A 22707-nucleotide genomic window follows, 5' to 3' on the forward strand; every position below is an offset into this window, starting at 1 on the left:
GTTCTCAGTGTGTTGGTGTTGTGTGATGGTGTTGTGTTCTCAGTCTGATGGTGTTGTGTTCTCAGTGTGTTGGTGTTGTGTTCTCAGTGTGTTGGTGTTGTGTTCTCAGTGTGTTGGGTGTTGTGTGATGGTGTTGTGTTCTCAGTGTGTTGGTGTTGTGTGATGGTGTTGTGTTCTCAGTGTGTTGGTGTTGTGTGATGGTGTTGTGTTCTCAGTGCGATGGTGTTGTGTTCTCAGTGTGTTGGTGTTGTGTTCTCAGTGTGTTGGTGTTGTGTTTTCAGTGTGTTGGGTGTTGTGTGATGGTGTTGTGTTCTCAGTGTGTTGGTGTTGTGTTCTCAGTGTGTTGGTGTTGTGTTCTCAGTGTGTTGGTGTAGTGTTCTCAGTGTGTAGTGTTCTCAGTGTGTTGTGTTCTCAGTGTGTTGTGTTCTCAGTGTGTTGGTGTTGTGTTCTCAGTGTGTTGGTGTTATGTTCTCAGTGTGTTGGTGTTGTGTGATGGTGTTGTGTTCTCAGTGTGATGGTGTTGTGTGATGGTGTTGTGTAGTCAGTGTGTTGGTGTTGTGTGATGGTGTTGTGTTATCAGTGTGTTGGTGTTGTGTTCTCAGTGTGTTGGTGTTGTGTTCTCAGTGTGTTGGTGTAGTGTTCTCAGTGTGTAGTGTTCTCAGTGTGTTGTGTTCTCAGTGTGTTGTGTTCTCAGTGTGTTGGTGTTGTGTTCTCAGTGTGTTGGTGTTATGTTCTCAGTGTGTTGGTGTTATGTTCTCAGTGTGATGGTGTTGTGTGATGGTGTTGTGTAGTCAGTGTGATGGTGTTGTGTGATGGTGTTGTGTTCTCAGTGTGTTGGTGTTGTGTGATGGTGTTGTGTTCTCAGTGTGATGGTGTTGTGTGATGGTGTTGTGTTCTCAGTGTGTTGGTGTTGTGTTCTCAGTGTGTTGGTGTTGAGTTCTCAGTGTGTTGGTGTTGTGTTCTCAGTGGATTGGTGTTGTGTGATGGTGTTGTGTTCTCAGTGTGTTGGTGTTGTGTTCTCAGTGTGTTGGTGTTGTGTTCTCAGTGTGTTGGTGTAGTGTTCTCAGTGTGTTGTGTTCTCAGTGTGATGGTGTTGTGTGATGGTGTTGTGTTCTCAGTGTGATGGTGTTGTGTGATGGTGTTGTGTTCTCAGTGTGATGGTGTTGTGTGATGGTGTTGTGTTCTCAGCGTGTTGGTGTTGTGTGATGGTGTTGTGTTCTCAGTGTGTTGGTGTTGTGTGATGGTGTTGTGTTCTCAGTGTGATGGTGTTGTGTGATGGTGTTGTGTTCTCAGTGTGTTGGTGTTGTGTGATGGTGTTGTGTTCTCAGTCTGATGGTGTTGTGTTCTCAGTGTGTTGGTGTTGTGTTCTCAGTGTGTTGGTGTTGTTATCTCAGTGTGTTGGGTGTTGTGTGATGGTGTTGTGTTCTCAGTGTGTTGGTGTTGTGTGATGGTGTTGTGTTCTCAGTGTGTTGGTGTTGTGTGATGGTGTTGTGTTCTCAGTGTGATAGTGTTGTGTTCTCAGTGTGTTGGTGTTGTGTTCTCAGTGTGTTGGTGTTGTGTTTTCAGTGTGTTGGGTGTTGTGTGATGGTGTTGTGTTCTCAGTGTGTTGGTGTTGTGTTCTCAGTGTGTTGGTGTTGTGTTCTCAGTGTGTTGGTGTAGTGTTCTCAGTGTGTAGTGTTCTCAGTGTGTTGTGTTCTCAGTGTGTTGTGTTCTCAGTGTGTTGGTGTTGTGTTCTCAGTGTGTTGGTGTTATGTTCTCAGTGTGTTGGTGTTGTGTGATGGTGTTGTGTTCTCAGTGTGATGGTGTTGTGTGATGCTGTTGTGTAGTCAGTGTGTTGGTGTTGTGTGTTGGTGTTGTGTTCTCAGTGTGTTGGTGTTGTGTTCTCAGTGTGTTGGTGTTGTGTTCTCAGTGTGTTGGTGTAGTGTTCTCAGTGTGTAGTGTTCTCAGTGTGTTGGTGTTGTGTTCTCAGTGTGTTGGTGTTATGTTCTCAGTGTGTTGGTGTTGTGTGATGGTGTTGTGTTCTCAGTGTGATGGTGTTGTGTGATGGTGTTGTGTAGTCAGTGTGTTGGTGTTGTGTGATGGTGTTGTGTTGTGTTCTCAGTGTGTTGGTGTTGTGTGATGGTGTTGTGTTCTCAGTGTGATGGTGTTGTGTGATGGTGTTGTGTTCTCAGTGTGTTGGTGTTGTGTGATGGTGTTGTGTTCTCAGTGTGTTGCTGTTACGTTCTCAGTGTGTTGGTGTTGTGTGATGGTGTTGTGTTCTCAGTGTGTTGGTGTTGTGTTTTCAGTGTGTTGGTGTTGTGTTCTCAGTGTGTTGGTGTAGTGTTCTCAGTGTGTTGTGTTCTCAGTGTGTTGTGTTCTCAGTGTGTTGGTGTTGTGTTCTCAGTGTGTTGGTGTTATGTTCTCAGTGTGTTGGTGTTATGTTCTGAGTGTGTTGGTGTTGTGTGATGGTGTTGTGTTCTCAGTGTGATGGTGTTGTGTGATGGTGTTGTGTTCTCAGTGTGTTGGTGTTGTGTGATGGTGATGTGTTCTCAGTGTGATGGTGTTGTGTGATGGTGTTGTGTTCTCAGTGTGTTGGTGTTGTGTGATGGTGTTGTGTTCTCAGTGTGTTGGTGTTGTGTGACGGTGTTGTGTTCTCAGTGTGATGGTGTTGTGTGATGGTGTTTTGTTCTCAGTTTGTTGGTGTTGTGTGATGGTGTTGTGTTCTCAGTGTGTTGGTGTTGTGTGATGGTGTTGTGTTCTCAGTGTGATGGTGTTGTGTGATGGTGTTGTGTTCTCAGTGTGTTGGTGTTGTGTTCTCAGTGTGTTGGTGTTGTGTGATGGTGTTGTGTTCTCAGTGTGTTGGTGTTGTGTGATGGTGTTGTGTTCTCAGTGTGAAGGTGTTGTGTTCTCAGTGTGTTGGTGTTGTGTTCTCAGTGTGTTGGTGTTGTGTTCTCAGTGTGTTGGGTGTTGTGTGATGGTGTTGTGTTCTCAGTGTGTTGGTGTTGTGTGTTGGTGTTGTGTTCTCAGTGTGTTGGTGTTGTGTTCTCAGTGTGTTGGTGTAGTGTTTTCAGTGTGTTGGTGTTGTGTTCTCAGTGTGTTGGTGTTCTCAGTGTGTTGGTGTTGTGTTCTCAGTGTGATGGTGTTCTCAGTGTGTTGGTGTTCTCAGTGTGTTGCTGTTGTGTTCTGGTGTTGTGTTCTCATTGTGTTGGTGTTCTCAGTGTGTTGGTGTTGTGTTCTCAGTGTGTTGGTGTTGTGTTCTCAGTGTGTTGTTTTCTCAGTGTGTTGGTGTTCTCAGTGTGTTGGTGTTGTGTTCTCAGTGTGTTGGTGTTGTATTCTCAGTGTTTTGGTGTTGTGTTCTCAGTGTGTTGGTGTTGTGTTCTGATGTTGTGTTCTCAATGTGTTGGTGTTCTCAGTGTGTTGGTGTTGTGTTCTCAGTGTGTTGGTGTTGTGTTCTGGTGTTGTGTTTTCAGTGTGTTGGTGTTGTGTTCTTAGTGTGTAGTGTTGTGTTCTCAGTGTGTTGGTGTTATGTTCTGGTGTTGTGTTTTCAGTGTGTTGGTGTTGTGTTCTCAGTCTGTTGGTGTTCTCAGTGTGTTGGTTTTGTGTTCTGGTGTTGTGTTTTCAGTGTGTTGGTGTTGTGTTCTCAGGGTGTTGGTGTTCTCAGTGTGTTGGTGTTGTGTTCTGGTGTTGTGTTTTCAGTGTGTTGGTGTTGTGTTCTCAGTGTGTTGGTGTTCTCAGTGAGTTGGTTTTGTGTTCTGGTGTTGTGTTTTTAATGGGTTTGGTGTTGTTTTCTAAGTGTGTTGGTGTTCTCAGTGTGTTGGTGTTGTGTTCTCAGTGTGTTGGTGTTGTGTTCAGGTGTTGTGTTCTCAGTGTGTTGGTGTTATGTTCTGGTGTTGTGTTATCAGTGTGTTTGTGTTGTGTTATCAGTGTGTTGGTGTTCTCAGTGTGTTGTGTTGTCTTCTCAATGTGTTGTTTTCTCAGTGTGTTGTGTTCTCAGTGTGTTGGTGTTCTCAGTGTGTTGGTGTTGTGTTCTGGTGTTATGTTCTCAGTGAGTTCTGGTGTTGTGTTCTCAGTGTGTTGGTGTTTGAGTGCTGGTGTTGGTGTTCTCAATGTGGTGGTGTTGTGTTCTCAGTGTGTTGGTGTTGTGTTCTGGTGTTGTGTTCTCAGTGTGTTGTGCTCTCAGTGTGTTGATGTTTGTTCTCAGTGTGTTGTGTTCTCAGTGTGTTGTGTTCTCAGGGTGTTGGTGTTGTGTTTTGGTGTTGTGTTCTTAGTGTGTTGTGTTCTCAGTGTGTTGATGTTTGTTCTCAGTGTGTTGTGTTGTGTTGTGTTCTGGTGTTGTGTTCTCAGTGTTTTCTGGTGTGTGTTGTGTTCTGGTGTTGTGTCCTCGGTGTGTTGTGTTCTCGTTCTGTTGTGTTCTCAGTGTGATCTGGTGTTGTGTTCTCAGTGTGTTGTGTTCTGGTGTTGTGTTCTCAGTGTGTTGTGTCCTCAGTGTGTAGTGTTCTCAGTGTGCTGTGTTCTCAGTGTGTTGTGTTCTCAGTGTGTTGTGTCCTCAGTGTGTAGTGTTCTCAGTGTGTTGTGTTCTTAGTGTGTTGGTGTTCTCAGTGTGTTGTGTTCTCAGTGTGTTGTGTCCTCAGTGTGTAGTGTTCTCAGTGTGTTGTGTTCTTAGTGTGTTGGTGTTCTCAGTGTGTTGTGTCCTCAGTGTGTAGTGTTCTCAGTGTGTTGTGTTCTCAGTGTGTAGTTTTGTGTTCTCAGTGTGTTGTGTTCTCAGTGTGGTGTGTTGTGTTCTCAGTGTGTTGTGTTCTAAGTGTGTTATGTTGTGTTTCAGTGTGTAGTGATGTCTTCTTAGTGTGTAATGTTCTCGTTGTGTTGTGTTCTCAGTGTGTTCTGGTGTTGTGTTCTCAGTGTGTTGTGTTCTGGTGTTGTGTTTTCAGTGTGTTGTGTTCTCAGTATGTTGGTGTTCTCAGTGTGTTGTGTCCTCAGTGTGTAGTTTTGTGTTCTCAGTGTGTTGTGTTCTCAGTTTGTAGTTTTGTGTTCTCAGTGTGTTGTGTCCTCAGTTTGTAGTTTTGTGTTCTCAGTGTGTTGTGTTCTCAGTGTGTAGTTTTGTGTTCTCAGTGTGTTGTGTTCTGGTGTTGTGTTCTCAGTGTGTTGTGTTCTCAGTGTGTAGTTTTGTGTTCTCAGTGTGTTGTGTTCTCAGTGTGTAGTTTTGTGTTCTCAGTGTGTTGTGTTCTCAGTGTGTAGTTTTGTGTTCTCAGTGTGTTGTGTTCTCAGTGTGTTGTGTTGTGTTCTCAGTGTGTTGTGTTCTCAGTGTGTTGTGTTCTCAGTGTGTAGTTTTGTGTTCTCAGTGTGTTGTGTCCTCAGTGTGTAGTTTTGTGTTCTCAGTGTGTTGTGTCCTCAGTGTGTAGTTTTCTCAGTTTGTAGTTTTGTGTTCTCAGTGTGTTGTGTTCTCAGTGTGTAGTTTTGTGTTCTCAGTGTGTTGTGTTCTCAGTGTGTTGTGTTGTGTTCTCAGTGTGTAGTTTTGTGTTCTCAGTGTGTTGTGTTCTCAGTGTGTAGTTTTGTGTTCTCAGTGTGTTGTGTTCTCAGTGTGTAGTTTTGTGTTCTCAGTGTGTTGTGTCCTCAGTGTCTAGTTTTCTCAGTTTGTAGTTTTGTGTTCTCAGTGTGTAGTGATGTGTTCTCAGTGTATAGTGTTCTCAGTGTGTTGTGTTGTGTTCTCAGTGTGTTGTGTTGTGTTGTGTTCTCATTGTATAGTGTTCTCAGTGTGGTGTGTTGTGTTCTAACTGTGTTGTATTGTGTTCTCAGTGTGTTGTGTTGTGTTCTCAGTGTAAAGTGTTCTCAGTGTGGTGTGTTGTGTTCTCAGTGTGTTGTGTTTTAAGTGTGTTATGTTGTGTTTCAGTGTGTAGTGATGTGTTCTTAGTGTGTAATGTTCTTAGTGTGTTGTGTTCTCAATGTGTTCTAGTGTTGTGTTCTTGTTGTGTTGTGTTCTCAGTGTGTTCTGGTGTTGTGTTCTCAGTGTGTTGTGTTCTGGTGTTGTGTTCTCAGTGTGTTGTGTTCTCAGTATGTTGGTGTTCTCAGTGTGTTGTGTCCTCAGTGTGTAGTTTTGTGTTCTCAGTGTGTTGTGTTCTCAGTGTGTAGTTTTGTGTTCTCAGTGTGTTGTGTTCTCAGTGTGTTGTGTTGTGTTCTCAGTGTGTTGTGTTCTAACTGTGTTGTATTGTGTTCTCAGTTTGTAGTGATGTGTTCTCAGTGTGTTGTGTTCTCAGTGTGTAGTGTTCTCAGTGTGTAGTATTCTCAGTGTGTAGTGTTCTCAGTGTGTAGTGTTCTCAGTGTGTTGTGTTCTCAGTGTGTTCTGGTGTTTTGTTCTCAGTGTGTTGTGTTCTCAGTGTGTTCTGGTGTTGTGTTCTCAGTGTGTTGTGGTCTCATTGTGTTGTGTTCTCAGTGTGTTCTGGTGTTGTGTTCTCAGTGTGTTGTGTTCTCAGTGTGTTCTGGTGTTGTGTTCTCAGTGTGTTTTGTTGTGTTCTCAGTGTGTTGTGTTCTCAGTGTGTAGTGTTGTGTCCTCAGTTTGTTGTGTTCTCAGTGTGTAGTGCTTTCAGTGTGTAGTGTTGTGTTCTCAGTGTGTAGTGTTCTCAGTGTGTAGTATTCTCAGTGTGTAGTGTTCTCAGTGTGTAGTATACTCAGTGTGTAGTGTTCTCAGTGTGTTGTGTTCTCAGTGTGTTCTGGTGTTGTGTTCTCAGTGTGTTGTGTTCTCAGTGTGTTGTGTTCTCAGTGTGTTGTGTTATCAGTGTGTTTTTTGTGTTCTCAGTGTGTAGTGTTCTCAGTGTGTAGTGTTGTGTTCTCAGTGTGTTGTGTAGTGTTCTCAGTGTGTAGTCCTTTCAGTGTGTTGTGTAGTGTTCTCAGTGTGTTGTGTAGTGTTCTCAGTGTGTTGTGTTGTTGTGTTCTCGGTGTGTAGTGTTCTCAGTGTGTTGTGTAGTGTTCTCAGTGTGTTGTCCTTTCAGTGTGTAGTGTTGTGTTCTCGGTGTGTAGTATTCTCAGTGTGTTGTGTTCTCAGTCTGTTGTGTAGTGTTCTCAGTGTGTTGTGTTGTTGTGTTGTCAGTGGACGGCCTGCAGTGTTACGGGTGTAACGTGTTCCACGGGCAGAAGTATGTGGACGTGGGCTGTGTGCGTCCCGAGGTCATCACGTGCACACACTCGCACAAGGGCTTCAAGCACCGCTTCTGCATCAAGACCGAGAGCAGTGAGTCAACACTTAGAACACACACTGACACTCAGAACACACACTGATACTCAGGAACACACACTGACCCACAGAACACACACTGACCCACAGAACACACACTGACACTCAGGAACACACACTGATACTCAGGAACACACACTGACCCACAGAACACACACTGACCCACAGAACACACACTGACCCACAGAACACATACTGACCCTCAGAACACACACTGACCCACAGAACACACACTGACCCTCAGAACACACACTGACCCACAGAACACACACTGACCCACAGAACACACACTGACCCACAGAACACACACTGACCCTCAGAACACACACTGACACTCAGAACACACACTGACCCTCAGAACACACACTGACCCACAGAACACACACTGACCCACAGAACACACACTGACCCACAGAACACACACTGACCCTCAGAACACACACTGACACTCAGAACACACATTGACCCACAGAACACACACTGACCCACAGAACACACACTGACCCTCAGAACACACACTGACCCTCAGAACACACACTGACCCACAGAACACACATTGACCCACAGAACACACACTGACCCACAGAACACACACTGACCCACAGAACACACACTGACCCTCAGAACACACACTGACCCTCAGAACACACATTGACCCACAGAACACACATTGACCCACAGAACACACACTGACCCACAGAACACACACTGACCCACAGAACACACACTGACCCTCAGAACACACACTGACACTCAGAACACACACTGACCCACAGAACACACACTGACCCTCAGAACACACACTGACACTCAGAACACACACTGACCCACAGAACACACACTTACCCACAGAACACACACTGACACTCAGAACACACACTGACCCACAGAACACACATTGACCCACAGAACACACACTGACCCACAGAACACACACTGACCCACAGAACACACACTGACCCTCAGAACACACACTGACACTCAGAACACACACTGACCCTCAGAACACACACTGACACTCAGAACACACACTGACCCACAGAACACACACTTACCCACAGAACACACACTGACCCTCAGAACACACACTGACCCACAGAACACACACTGACACTCAGAACACACACTGACACTCAGAACACACACTGACCCACAGAACACACACTGACCCACAGAACACACACTGACCCTCAGAACACACACTGACCCACAGAACACACACTGACCCTCAGAACACACACTGACCCTCAGAACACACACTGACCCACAGAACACACACTGACCCACAGAACACACACTGACCCACAGAACACACACTGACCCTCAGAACACACACTGACCCACAGAACACACACTGACCCACAGAACACACACTGACCCACAGAACACACACTGACCCTCAGAACACACACTGACCCTCAGAACACACACTGACCCTCAGAACACACACTGACCCTCAGAACACACACTGACCCACAGAACACACACTGACACTCAGAACACACACTGACACTCAGAACACACACTGACCCTCAGAACACACACTGACACTCAGAACACACATTGACCCACAGAACACACACTGACCCACAGAAAACACACTGACCCTCAGAACACACACTGACCCTCAGAACACACACTGACACTCAGAACACACACTGACCCTCAGAACACACACTGACACTCAGAACACACACTGACCCTCAGAACACACACTGACACTCAGAACACACATTGACCCTCAGAACACACACTGACCCACAGAACACACACTGACCCTCAGAACACACACTGACCCTCAGAACACACACTGACACTCAGAACACACACTGACCCACAGAACACACACTGACCCTCAGAACACACACTGACACTCAGAACACACACTGACCCACAGAACACACACTTACCCACAGAACACACACTGACCCTCAGAACACACACTGACACTCAGAACACACACTGACCCACAGAACACACACTGACCCTCAGAACACACACTGACACTCAGAACACACACTGACCCACAGAACACACACTTACCCACAGAACACACACTGACCCTCAGAACACACACTGACACTCAGAACACACATTGACCCACAGAACACACACTGACCCACAGAACACACACTGACACTCAGAACACACACTGACACTCAGAACACACACTGACCCTCAGAACACACACTGACACTCAGAACACACACTGACCCACAGAACACACACTGACCCTCAGAACACACACTGACACTCAGAACACACACTGACCCACAGAACACACACTGACCCTCAGAACACACACTGACACTCAGAACACACACTTACCCACAGAACACACACTGACCCACAGAACACACACTGACCCTCAGAACACACACTGACACTCAGAACACACATTGACCCACAGAACACACACTGACCCACAGAACACACACTGACCCTCAGAACACACACTGACACTCAGAACACACACTGACCCACAGAACACACACTGACCCTCAGAACACACACTGACACTCAGAACACACACTGACCCACAGAACACACACTTACCCACAGAACACACACTGACCCTCAGAACACACACTGACCCACAGAACACACACTGACCCTCAGAACACACACTGACCCACAGAACACACACTGACCCACAGAACACACACTGACCCTCAGAACACACACTGACCCTCAGAACACACACTGACACTCAGAACACACACTGACCCTCAGAACACACATTGACCCACAGAACACACACTGACCCACAGAACACACACTGACCCACAGAACACACACTGACCCTCAGAACACACACTGACACTCAGAACACACACTGACCCACAGAACATTTAAATTCTTTATTTGAATTAAAAGATAAGCATATATCATGGCATAATTCAAATTTGACAAAAAAAAAGTGTACAACAGCAGCCAATATCTCAGTCCATTATGCACATTAAGGGTAAAGGTGGCACCTACGCCTCCATATGTAGAGGCTACCAATTACTGCTGACACAGAGCAATATCTTGACAGTTTTTTGGCCTTGTTCTTATGTAGTCCGCAAATCTGCAGGCCTCTTACACACAACTTGTGCACATGGCCTAAACTACCGAAAATGAGGGCAATAACTTTACAAGAATAGCCAAAGTTATTGAAGACATTGTACCATGGTTGATATTTCAACAGTTTTGAAGCATAGCAGGTGTCCATGTAAGCATCAAAAGAGCAACCAATTTCTATTATTGTAACCGCTTTGGTGTGTTCATTAATTACAACTATGTCAGGTGTATTTGGAAAGTGATTTATAGCAGTTTCCAATGTAGTGCACTGTTCGTGTGGAGGTGAGAACCAGTCTATCTTGATCTTTTCGTTAAAATGGATTGTGGTGAAATTGACATTGTCTCTGAGCTCCTTCACTAAGAGTGCAACAATACGGTCGTGGCGCGCGATGTACAGTCCTTTGTAGGCAGGGCAGCCATTAAGGATGTGCGCGATCGTCTCTCTTTGCCGGCTGTGGTGTTGCAGGCAAAACGGTTCGTGTGCAGATGGAAACCATGTTGCTAAGTTGAACTTTGTTGGTAGTACCTGAAGACGTGCTTTAATTGTAAATCTGTGGATGTCATCTTGTAGGGCTGTGTTTTTCAGAACTGTGTGTGACACGTTATGGTCAGCACAGGGCAGGCAGGCCAGTTGTCCTTGTAGGCGTAGGCCTGTCCAGTGTTGTATCATACGCAAATGGAAATGATCGATTATTGTCCTTCTAGTATTTTGAGTGTCAAGGAGTTGAATGTTGTCGCTAGTTATGATGGTTCCTTCTGCCGTGATGGTTGAGTCCGTGACAATGTTCTTATTAACTTCCACAGACTGTCCTGCTATGTTCCTCCAGCGCAGTTGGATGTTTGCGCGGTTGCAGAGGTCATTCAGGTCCAGCCAGTCCGAGCGCACGCCAAAGCCTGGTGTGTTGGTGTCCAATTTTCCATTGGGTTTTCTTCTAAACCCAAGGAAGCTGGCGTCATCTGATGTAGAGAGAGGAACCTTGCGTTTCCCCAGATGTAGTAGAAGTGAGGCTCGGGCGAGCTCACGCACGGCTGCGTCATCATTGTTTAACATCCTTAACAGGTTGCTTATTCTGGCGGCAACATACACCCACTCTATGTGAGGGACGCCCAGCCCTCCCTCTCTAGACCTGTGAAACAGGACATCTCTTGTCGAGTGTGTATTTAGTCCTATCCAGCGTCTTACCAGGCCTACAGTCTTATTATTCAGCTCATTTAAGGTGCATTTAGGGATATGTATGTTTGCAAAGAGATGCTGTATTTTGGAAAGGGCAATCTCTCTTATGGCCTGTAGTTTCATTGTAACAGGAAGGGGGGATGAATCCACCATGTCCAGCCTTGTGCAGTATTCACTGCTAAGTTCACGTATTTGCTCTTCCCATTCGCCCGCGATGTTGAACCGGTGTCCAAGATAGCAGTATGTTTCATGGCGGGCATACACTTTAATTTCATTGCCCATGATGGAAAAGGAGGGTTGCTTATCTTTCTTGGCTTGATACCACCTGTTTCCTCCACTGCGTCTCTCATAAAACACAGCGCACTTGGTGTTTTTCACCTCTAGTCCGGACCATCGCAAGAATTTATCAGTATGGGAGAGCATGGTTTTTATCACTTTCTCATCCCTGGATGACACCTGGACGTCATCTGCATAGGCCTGGACAGGGTTTGGCGATCTGATGTGCAAGGGGGAGCAGAGGCACAGCCACTTGAGCCACTGGTTAAGGGCTAGAATAAAGTTTACTGCACTCCATGGGCAGCCTGTCTTGATGCCAGTTCTTAGTTGGATTGGGCTAGTCAGTTGGTCTCCACAGATCACCTGGATAAAGGAGTTTCTGTAGATATCCTTAATCATATTGATATAAGGTTTGGGTAGGTTAATTTCGTCTAAGGCTTTAATCATAACGCCATGCGGCAATGAGCCGAATGCATCACGGAAGTCTAGAACACACACTTACCCACAGAACACACACTGACCCTCAGAACACACACTGACACTCAGAACACACACTGACCCACAGAACACACACTGACCCTCAGAACACACACTGACACTCAGAACACACACTGACCCACAGAACACACACTGACCCTCAGAACACACACTGACCCACAGAACACACACTGACACTCAGAACACACACTGACCCACAGAACACACACTGACACTCAGAACACACACTGACCCTCAGAACACACACTGACACTCAGAACACACATTGACCCACAGAACACACACTGACCCACAGAACACACACTGACCCACAGAACACACACTGACCCACAGAACACACACTGACACTCAGAAAACACACTGACACTCAGAACACACACTGACCCACAGAACACACACTGACCCACAGAACACACACTGACACTCAGAACACACACTGACCCTCAGAACACACACTGACCCTCAGAACACACACTGACACTCAGAACACACACTGACACTCAGAACACACACTGACCCACAGAACACACACTGACACTCAGAACACACACTGACCCACAGAACACACACTTACCCACAGAACACACACTGACCCTCAGAACACACACTGACACTCAGAACACACACTGACCCACAGAACACACACTGACCCACAGAACACACACTGACCCTCAGAACACACACTGACACTCAGAACACACACTGACACTCAGAACACACACTGACCCACAGAACACACACTGACACTCAGAACACACACTGACACTCAGAAAACACACTGACACTCAGAACACACACTGACCCACAGAACACACACTGACCCTCAGAACACACACTGACACTCAGAACACACACTGACCCTCAGAACACACACTGACCCTCAGAACACACACTGACCCACAGAACACACACTGACACTCAGAAAACACACTGACACTCAGAACACACACTGACCCACAGAACACACACTGACCCACAGAACACACACTGACACTCAGAACACACACTGACCCTCAGAACACACACTGACCCTCAGAACACACACTGACACTCAGAACACACACTGACACTCAGAACACACACTGACCCACAGAACACACACTGACACTCAGAACACACACTGACCCACAGAACACACACTTACCCACAGAACACACACTGACCCTCAGAACACACACTGACACTCAGAACACACACTGACACTCAGAACACACACTGACCCTCAGAACACACACTGACCCTCAGAACACACATTGACCCACAGAACACACACTGACCCACAGAACACACACTGACCCACAGAACACACACTGACCCACAGAACACACACTGACACTCAGAAAACACACTGACACTCAGAACACACACTGACCCACAGAACACACACTGACCCACAGAACACACACTGACACTCAGAACACACACTGACCCTCAGAACACACACTGACCCTCAGAACACACACTGACACTCAGAACACACACTGACACTCAGAACACACACTGACCCACAGAACACACACTGACACTCAGAACACACACTGACCCACAGAACACACACTTACCCACAGAACACACACTGACCCTCAGAACACACACTGACACTCAGAACACACACTGACCCACAGAACACACACTGACCCACAGAACACACACTGACCCTCAGAACACACACTGACACTCAGAACACACACTGACACTCAGAACACACACTGACCCACAGAACACACACTGACACTCAGAACACACACTGACACTCAGAAAACACACTGACACTCAGAACACACACTGACCCACAGAACACACACTGACCCTCAGAACACACACTGACACTCAGAACACACACTGACCCTCAGAACACACACTGACCCTCAGAACACACACTGACCCACAGAACACACACTGACACTCAGAACACACACTGACCCACAGAACACACACTTACCCACAGAACACACACTGACCCTCAGAACACACACTGACCCACAGAACACACACTGACACTCAGAACACACACTGACACTCAGAACACACACTGACCCACAGAACACACACTGACCCTCAGAACACACACTGACACTCAGAACACACACTGACCCTCAGAACACACACTGACCCTCAGAACACACACTGACCCACAGAACACACACTGACACTCAGAACACACACTGACACTCAGAACACACACTGACCCACAGAACACACACTGACACTCAGAACACACACTGACACTCAGAACACACACTGACCCACAGAACACACACTGACCCTCAGAACACACACTGACCCACAGAACACACACTGACCCACAGAACACACACTGACCCTCAGAACACACACTGACCCACAGAACACACACTGACCCACAGAACACACACTGACCCTCAGAACACACACTGACCCTCAGAACACACACTGACCCACAGAACACACACTGACCCTCAGAACACACACTGACACTCAGAACACACACTGACCCACAGAACACACACTGACCCACAGAACACACACTGACACTCAGAACACACACTGACACTCAGAACACACACTGACCCACAGAACACACACTGACCCACAGAACACACACTGACCCTCAGAACACACACTGACCCACAGAACACACACTGACCCACAGAACACACACTGACCCTCAGAACACACACTGACCCACAGAACACACACTGACCCACAGAACACACACTGACACTCAGAACACACACTGACACTCAGGAACACACACTGACCCACAGAACACACACTGACCCACAGAACACACGCTGACCCACAGAACACACACTGACCCACAGAACACACACTGACACTCAGAACACACACTGACCCTCAGAACACACACTGACCCACAGAACACACACTGACCCACAGAACACACACTGACCCACAGAACACACACTGACACTCAGAACACACACTGACCCTCAGAACACACACTGACACTCAGGAACACACACTGACCCTCAGAACACACACTGACACTCAGGTACACACACTGTCCCACAGAACACATACTGACCCTCAGAACACACACTGACACTCAGGTACACACACTGACCCACAGAACACATACTGACCCTCAGAACACACACTGACCCACAGAACCCACACTGACCCTCAGAACACACACTGACCCACAGAACACACACTGACCCACAGAACACACACTGACCCACAGAACACACACTGACCCACAGAACACACACTGACTCACAGAACACACACTGACCCACAGAACACACACTGACCCTCAGAACACACACTGACCCTCAGAACACACACTGACCCACAGAACACACACTGACCCACAGAACACACACTGACCCTCAGAACACACACTGACACTCAGAAAACACACTGACCCACAGAACACACACTGACCCACAGAACACACACTGACCCTCAGAACACACACTGACACTCAGAACACACACTGACCCACAGAACACACACTGACCCACAGAACACACACTGACTCACAGAACACACACTGACCCACAGAACACACACTGACCCACATAACACACACTGACCCACAGAACACACACTGACACTCAGGAACACACACTGACCCTCAGAACACACACTGACCCTCAGAACACACACTGACACTCAGAACACACACTGACCCACAGAACACACACTGACACTCAGGAACACACACTGACACTCAGAACACACACTGACCCTCAGAACACACACTGACACTCAGAACACACACTGACCCTCAGAACACACACTGACCCACAGAACACACACTGACACTCAGAACACACACTGACCCACAGAACACACACTGATCCTCAGAACACACACTGACCCTCAGAACACACACTGACCCACATAACACACACTGACCCACAGAACACACACTGACACTCAGGAACACACACTGACACTCAGAACACACACTGACCCTCAGAACACACACTGACACTCAGAACACACACTGACCCTCAGAACACACACTGACCCACAGAACACACACTGACACTCAGAACACACACTGACCCACAGAACACACACTGATCCTCAGAACACACACTGACCCACAGAACACACACTGACCCACAGAACACACACTGACCCACAGAACACACACTGACCCACAGAACACACACTGACACTCAGAACACACACTGACCCTCAGAACACACACTGACCCACAGAACACACACTGACACTCAGAACACACACTGACCCACAGAACACACACTGATCCTCAGAACACACACTGACCCACAGAACACACACTGACCCTCAGAACACACACTGACCCTCAGAACACACACTGACACTCAGAACACACACTGACCCACAGAACACACACTGACCCTCAGAACACACACTGACCCTCAGAACACACACTGACACTCAGAACACACACTGACCCACAGAACACACACTGACCCACAGAACACACACTGACACTCAGAACACACACTGACACTCGGGAACACACACTGACCCTCAGAACACACACTGACCCACAGAACACACACTGCCCCTGAGAACACACACTGACCCTCAGAAAACACACTGACCCACAGAACACACACTGACCCTCAGAACACACACTGACCCTCAGAACACACACTGACCCTCAGAACACACACTGACACTCAGAACACACACTGACACTCGGGAACACACACTGACCCACAGAACACACACTGACACTCGGGAACACACATTGACCCTCAGAACACACACTGACCCACAGAACACACACTGACCCACAGAACACACACTGACACTCAGGAACACACACTGACCCTCAGAACACACACTGACAATCAGGTACACACACTGACCCACAGAACACATACGGACCCTCAGAACACACACTGACCCACAGAACACACACTGACACTCAGGTACACACACTGACCCTCAGAACACATACTGACACTCAGGTACACACACTGACCCACAGAACACACACTGACCCACAGAACACACACTGACCCTCAGAACACACACTGACCCACAGAACACACACTGACCCTCAGAACACACACTGACCCACAGAACACACACTGACCCACAGAACACACACTGACCCTCAGAACACACACTGACCCACAGAACACACACTGACCCACAGAACACACACTGACCCTCAGAACACACACTGACCCACAGAACACACACTGACCCTCAGAACACACACTGACCCACAGAACACACACTGACCCTCAGAACACACACTGACACTCAGAACACACACTGACCCACAGAACACACACTTACCCACAGAACACACACTGACCCTCAGAACACACACTGACCCACAGAACACACACTGACACTCAGAACACACACTGACACTCAGAACACACACTGACCCACAGAACACACACTGACCCTCAGAACACACACTGACCCACAGAACACACACTGACCCACAGAACACACACTGACCCTCAGAACACACACTGACCCACAGAACACACACTGACCCACAGAACACACACTGACCCTCAGAACACACACTGACCCACAGAACACACACTGACCCTCAGAACACACACTGACACTCAGAACACACACTGACCCACAGAACACACACTGACCCACAGAACACACACTGACCCTCAGAACACACACTGACACTCAGAACACACACTGACCCACAGAACACACACTGACCCACAGAACACACACTGACCCACAGAACACACACTGACCCACAGAACACACACTGACACTCAGGAACACACACTGACCCTCAGAACACACACTGACAATCAGGTACACACACTGACCCACAGAACACATACTGACCCTCAGAACACACACTGACCCACAGAACACACACTGACACTCAGGTACACACACTGACCCTCAGAACACATACTGACACTCAGGTACACACACTGACCCACAGAACACATACTGACCCTCAGAACACACACTGACCCACAGAACACATACTGACACTCAGGTACACACACTGACCCACAGAACACACACTGACCCACAGAACACACACTGACCCTCAGAACACATACTGACACTCAGGTACACACACTGACCCACAGAACACATACTGACCCTCAGAACACACACTGACCCACAGAACACATACTGACACTCAGGTACACACACTGACCCACAGAACACACACTGACACTCAGGAACACACACTGACCCTCAGAACACACACTGACAATCAGGTACACACACTGACCCACAGAACACATACTGACCCTCAGAACACACACTGACCCACAGAACACACACTGACACTCAGGTACACACACTGACCCTCAGAACACATACTGACACTCAGGTACACACACTGACCCACAGAACACATACTGACCCTCAGAACACACACTGACCCACAGAACACATACTGACACTCAGGTACACACACTGACCCACAGAACACATACTGACCCTCAGAACACACACTGACCCACAGAACACACACTGATCCTCAGAACACACACTGACCCACAGAACACACATTGACCCTCAGAACACACACTGACCCTCAGAACACACACTGACACTCAGAACACACACTGACCCACAGAACACACACTGACCCTCAGAACACACACTGACCCTCAGAACACACACTGACACTCAGAACACACACTGACCCACAGAACACACACTGACCCACAGAACACACACTGACACTCAGAACACACACTGACACTCGGGAACACACACTGACCCTCAGAACACACACTGACCCACAGAACACACACTGCCCCTGAGAACACACACTGACCCTCAGAACACACACTGACCCACAGAACACACACTGACCCTCAGAACACACACTGACCCTCAGAACACACACTGACCCTCAGAACACACACTGACACTCAGAACACACACTGACACTCGGGAACACACACTGACCCACAGAACACACACTGACCCTCAGAACACACACTGACACTCAGAACACACACTGACCCACAGAACACACACTTACCCACAGAACACACACTGACCCTCAGAACACACACTGACCCACAGAACACACACTGACACTCAGAACACACACTGACACTCAGAACACATACTGACCCTCAGAACACACACTGACCCTCAGAACACACACTGACCCACAGAACACACACTGACCCACAGAACACACACTGACACTCAGAACACACACTGACCCTCAGAACACACACTGACCCACAGAACACACACTGACCCACAGAACACACACTGACCCACAGAACACACACTGACACTCAGAACACACACTGACCCTCAGAACACACACTGACACTCAGGAACACACACTGACCCTCAGAACACACACTGACACTCAGGTACACACACTGTCCCACAGAACACATACTGACCCTCAGAACACACACTGACCCACAGAACACACACTGACACTCAGGTACACACACTGACCCACAGAACACATACTGACCCTCAGAACACACACTGACCCACAGAACCCACACTGACCCTCAGAACACACACTGACCCACAGAACACACACTGACCCACAGAACACACACTGACCCACAGAACACACACTGACTCACAGAACACACACTGACCCACAGAACACACACTGACCCTCAGAACACACACTGACCCTCAGAACACACACTGACCCACAGAACACACACTGACCCACAGAACACACACTGACCCTCAGAACACACACTGACACTCAGAAAACACACTGACCCACAGAACACACACTGACCCACAGAACACACACTGACCCTCAGAACACACACTGACACTCAGAAAACACACTGACCCACAGAACACACACTGACCCACAGAACACACACTGACTCTCAGAACACACACTGACCCACAGAACACACACTGACCCACATAACACACACTGACCCACAGAACACACACTGACACTCAGGAACACACACTGACCCTCAGAACACACACTGACACTCAGAACACACACTGACCCTCAGAACACACACTGACACTCAGAACACACACTGACCCTCAGAACACACACTGACCCACAGAACACACACTGACACTCAGAACACACACTGACCCACAGAACACACACTGATCCTCAGAACACACACTGACCCACAGAACACACACTGACCCACAGAACACACACTGACCCACAGAACACACACTGACCCACAGAACACACACTGACACTCAGAACACACACTGACCCTCAGAACACACACTGACCCACAGAACACACACTGACACTCAGAACACACACTGACCCACAGAACACACACTGACACTCAGAACACACACTGACCCACAGAACACACACTGACCCTCAGAACACACACTGACCCTCAGAACACACACTGACACTCAGAACACACACTGACCCACAGAACACACACTGACCCTCAGAACACACACTGACCCTCAGAACACACACTGACACTCAGAACACACACTGACCCACAGAACACACACTGACCCACAGAACACACACTGACACTCAGAACACACACTGACCCACAGAACACACACTGATCCTCAGAACACACACTGACCCACAGAACACACACTGACCCTCAGAACACACACTGACCCTCAGAACACACACTGACACTCAGAACACACACTGACCCACAGAACACACACTGACCCTCAGAACACACACTGACCCTCAGAACACACACTGACACTCAGAACACACACTGACCCACAGAACACACACTGACCCACAGAACACACACTGACACTCAGAACACACACTGACACTCGGGAACACACACTGACCCTCAGAACACACACTGACCCACAGAACACACACTGCCCCTGAGAACACACACTGACCCTCAGAACACACACTGACCCACAGAACACACACTGACCCTCAGAACACACACTGACCCTCAGAACACACACTGACCCTCAGAACACACACTGACACTCAGAACACACACTGACCCACAGAACACACACTGACCCTCAGAACACACACTGACCCACAGAACACACACTGACCCACAGAACACACACTGACCCTCAGAACACACACTGACCCACAGAACACACACTGACCCACAGAACACACACTGACCCTCAGAACACACACTGACCCACAGAACACACACTGACCCTCAGAACACACACTGACCCACAGAACACACACTGACCCTCAGAACACACACTGACACTCAGAACACACACTGACCCACAGAACACACACTTACCCACAGAACACACACTGACCCTCAGAACACACACTGACCCACAGAACACACACTGACACTCAGAACACACACTGACACTCAGAACACACACTGACCCACAGAACACACACTGACCCTCAGAACACACACTGACCCACAGAACACACACTGACCCACAGAACACACACTGACCCTCAGAACACACACTGACCCACAGAACACACACTGACCCACAGAACACACACTGACCCTCAGAACACACACTGACACTCAGAACACACACTGACCCACAGAACACACACTGACCCACAGAACACACACTGACCCACAGAACACACACTGACCCACAGAACACACACTGACACTCAGGAACACACACTGACCCTCAGAACACACACTGACAATCAGGTACACACACTGACCCACAGAACACATACTGACCCTCAGAACACACACTGACCCACAGAACACACACTGACACTCAGGTACACACACTGACCCTCAGAACACATACTGACACTCAGGTACACACACTGACCCACAGAACACATACTGACCCTCAGAACACACACTGACCCACAGAACACATACTGACACTCAGGTACACACACTGACCCACAGAACACACACTGACCCACAGAACACACACTGACCCTCAGAACACATACTGACACTCAGGTACACACACTGACCCACAGAACACATACTGACCCTCAGAACACACACTGACCCACAGAACACATACTGACACTCAGGTACACACACTGACCCACAGAACACACACTGACACTCAGGAACACACACTGACCCTCAGAACACACACTGACAATCAGGTACACACACTGACCCACAGAACACATACTGACCCTCAGAACACACACTGACCCACAGAACACACACTGACACTCAGGTACACACACTGACCCTCAGAACACATACTGACACTCAGGTACACACACTGACCCACAGAACACATACTGACCCTCAGAACACACACTGACCCACAGAACACATACTGACACTCAGGTACACACACTGACCCACAGAACACATACTGACCCTCAGAACACACACTGACCCACAGAACACACACTGATCCTCAGAACACACACTGACCCACAGAACACACACTGACCCTCAGAACACACACTGACCCTCAGAACACACACTGACACTCAGAACACACACTGACCCACAGAACACACACTGACCCTCAGAACACACACTGACACTCAGAACACACACTGACCCACAGAACACACACTGACCCACAGAACACACACTGACACTCAGAACACACACTGACACTCGGGAACACACACTGACCCTCAGAACAC

At 48.1% G+C, this 22707-nt stretch overlaps 1 protein-coding gene across 1 annotated transcript in view; it reads left to right on the top strand.

The window, feature by feature from the left end:
• LOC143745403 (uncharacterized) overlaps positions 1-22707 on the top strand; it is a 42592-nt gene that overhangs the window by 2193 nt on the left and 17692 nt on the right. The window contains exon 2 of the mRNA XM_077237507.1: positions 7061-7201. Within this exon, the coding sequence (XP_077093622.1) occupies positions 7061-7201 (141 nt within the window). The remainder of the gene's footprint in view (positions 1-7060; positions 7202-22707) is intronic.

The sequence above is a fragment of the Siphateles boraxobius genome, unplaced genomic scaffold (assembly GCF_051911475.1).
Source record: "Siphateles boraxobius isolate OS27281-9 unplaced genomic scaffold, OSU_SipBor_1 202, whole genome shotgun sequence".
Lineage (NCBI taxonomy): Eukaryota > Metazoa > Chordata > Actinopteri > Cypriniformes > Leuciscidae > Siphateles > Siphateles boraxobius.